This window comes from Austrofundulus limnaeus, unplaced genomic scaffold, assembly GCF_001266775.1.
Source record: "Austrofundulus limnaeus strain Quisiro unplaced genomic scaffold, Austrofundulus_limnaeus-1.0 Scaffold1526, whole genome shotgun sequence".
NCBI classification, from domain to species: domain Eukaryota; kingdom Metazoa; phylum Chordata; class Actinopteri; order Cyprinodontiformes; family Rivulidae; genus Austrofundulus; species Austrofundulus limnaeus.
This window is the reverse complement of record NW_013953928.1, coordinates 5336-7637: the sequence shown is the minus strand read 5'-3', so window position 1 is coordinate 7637 and position 2302 is coordinate 5336. Positions and strand designations below refer to the sequence as shown.

The 2302-nt window shown below is 37.8% G+C and overlaps 1 protein-coding gene across 1 annotated transcript in view; it reads left to right on the top strand.

Moving 5' to 3' along the window:
• The window catches only part of LOC106535678 (breakpoint cluster region protein), a 30512-nt gene that overhangs the window by 22991 nt on the left and 5219 nt on the right, over positions 1-2302 (top strand). The window contains exon 17 of the mRNA XM_014032741.1: positions 778-909. Within this exon, the coding sequence (XP_013888195.1) occupies positions 778-909 (132 nt within the window). The remainder of the gene's footprint in view (positions 1-777; positions 910-2302) is intronic.

The window sequence follows — 2302 nt, the reverse complement described above, 5'->3', positions numbered from 1 at the left end:
TTTTTTAAGAAGAAATCCTGTGTGGTAGCACTCAATACAACCTGCATCAGACAAGGCTTAGTTAATAAATGTTTTTTGTTTGTTTGTTTTGTTTTAAATTAAGACTTGTATAACATTTGTTATCATTCTTATTTTTGTCATGTTAATGGAAGAAGAAAAAGTAGTATTTCTTCATTAATCGGCCAAATAATATCGGCTGCACGTATCGGCGTATCGGTTAGACTGATGTTTAAAAAATCAGTATCGGTATCAGCCTTCAAAAACCTGTATCAGTCAATCTCTAGTTGGAAGATGGTTATTTTATGTTATTTGTTGTATTTTTAATGTCCTACAGACTCTTGACATGTTAAACAAATTTGAAACTGAGTTTTTGAAAAAATCTGTACAACTTGAAAAAAATCTTGAGATTGTTCTATACGTCTGTATAGCTGCAAAATGAGGGAAATCTGTGTAACTTATGGACAGTCCATACAGCTTGGCATGTACTGTATGTGTCACACTATAACATTTTAGATAATTTATGCCAATTTTTTAAAAGTTTGTCCAACACTACAGATGTCTAAGCTGAAAATCTACTGGAAYCTTCTTTCAGARCTATGCATACTGTAATGGTAACAATAGAATGAATATACAGCTGATATGAGTCATAATATTTTCATAAGTCAGCATAAGTTGTCCAGACTGTTATAGTGTGACAGGACCTTTAATGAAATGAAACCAGAGCATTATCCAAGAAGATCTTATATCTAATTCCCATTTGCTGTGTTTCCATTCAAGGAGTTTGAGATTGAGCTGGAGGGCTCTCAGACGCTGCGCCTGCTGTGTTATGAGAAGTGCAGCAGCAGAACCAAGCAGAGCAAAGAGGAAGGAGAGATCACAGACAAGATAGTGGCTAAAGGACAAATAAAGGTAAGAAAGACCTGTGTCATGTTCTGTGATGCTCTTAGAGTAGATTTTATGGGTCATCAGAATTTAAGAGCACTAATATGTTTTATTATTAGATGAACATACATCCTAATCATTTTAATAAGTAGTAATTAAAGTTTTAATTCTAAATCCCAGTACAGTAAACATATTGACTTCATACAGTCAGGTATGTGACTCACACTAGACATGACCTACAGTTTCTTACGTCGCAMCATGTTTCTTGGTTAATCCCTGGCTCTGAGGGCCTTTCAGTGCTGCAGAGGTGAGTCATGAGGCTGGTGATGGGTCACTCCAGCTTGACCTCCTGTTAGGGTGTTGTGACAGAGGGGGGATTAAACTTTGGGTCCYCCAAGTGCAGCTGCTGTCAGTGCTCTGCAGTCGAACACAGAAGACAATGCAGAAGTTGATCGGCGGGTGAAGGGACGTCACGTGACAGGGAAGAACAGCTGGTTCTGCTGCCAGTTCTGTTCAGAAACCAGCAGCTCAATAATGAGTACTTTCCTGATCTGTAGTCCAGAAACACTTTATTTTTATCAAGCTTCTTTGAGTCTCTTGTCTCCACAGACTTTTTAAAATATATTTGTAGTCAAAATATGACACTGATCAMTTGACTTGAGTTTCTGTGTTTGTAGCTTTAAAAAAAAAACCAACTACTGTGCTGTAATATCTCACTGGGCTGAAACTGTTCTACTTCTACTCAATATTGAAAGAATATTTTAGTTTACATGTCTCAGTGAATTCTGAGTGTTTGCCACCAGTCAACCAATTTGGCTGCATTTTGAAAATTGGCACCTTACAGTATGTGTAAAAAGCTTGCAAAATTGTGTCGTGCACATTGTGTCATTGCCCACCTCTGCCACCAAGTTGGGGTCTCTGCAGTACATGTCCTGTGGGCAGAGAAAGCCTACCCATGATTGGTGAAGATCTTGGTGTGGGCAGAGTTTTCCCTAACCSTGATTGGTTGGATTGACGTCTTGTGGGGGCAACTTAAAAGAGGAAGTAATGGTAATAATAAAATAATGATTTATTGACTCTTAAGTACAGTTTAAAACAATGAGTCTAATTAAAATTATTGTGAACATGTAAAGATAATTTATTGACTTCAAATTTCATGTAGCTAGCACCATCCTGTCTCGAATTATGACTAAAATTGAAATTAAAAAACACAGGTGCTTCCTGCCCGACTCGACCAAGCTTTTCCAAACGCCACCATCAATCTGACCAATCATATCTTGGTCCAGGTCCTGCCACAAAATAAGAAACTCCTACTTAGTGACTGCAGAGACCCCCCCTTCTCCCTTTGGTTGGGACTTTAAAGGGTATGTTCCCACTGCAGACAAATATGACCCAAATCTGATTCATTATTATTATTATT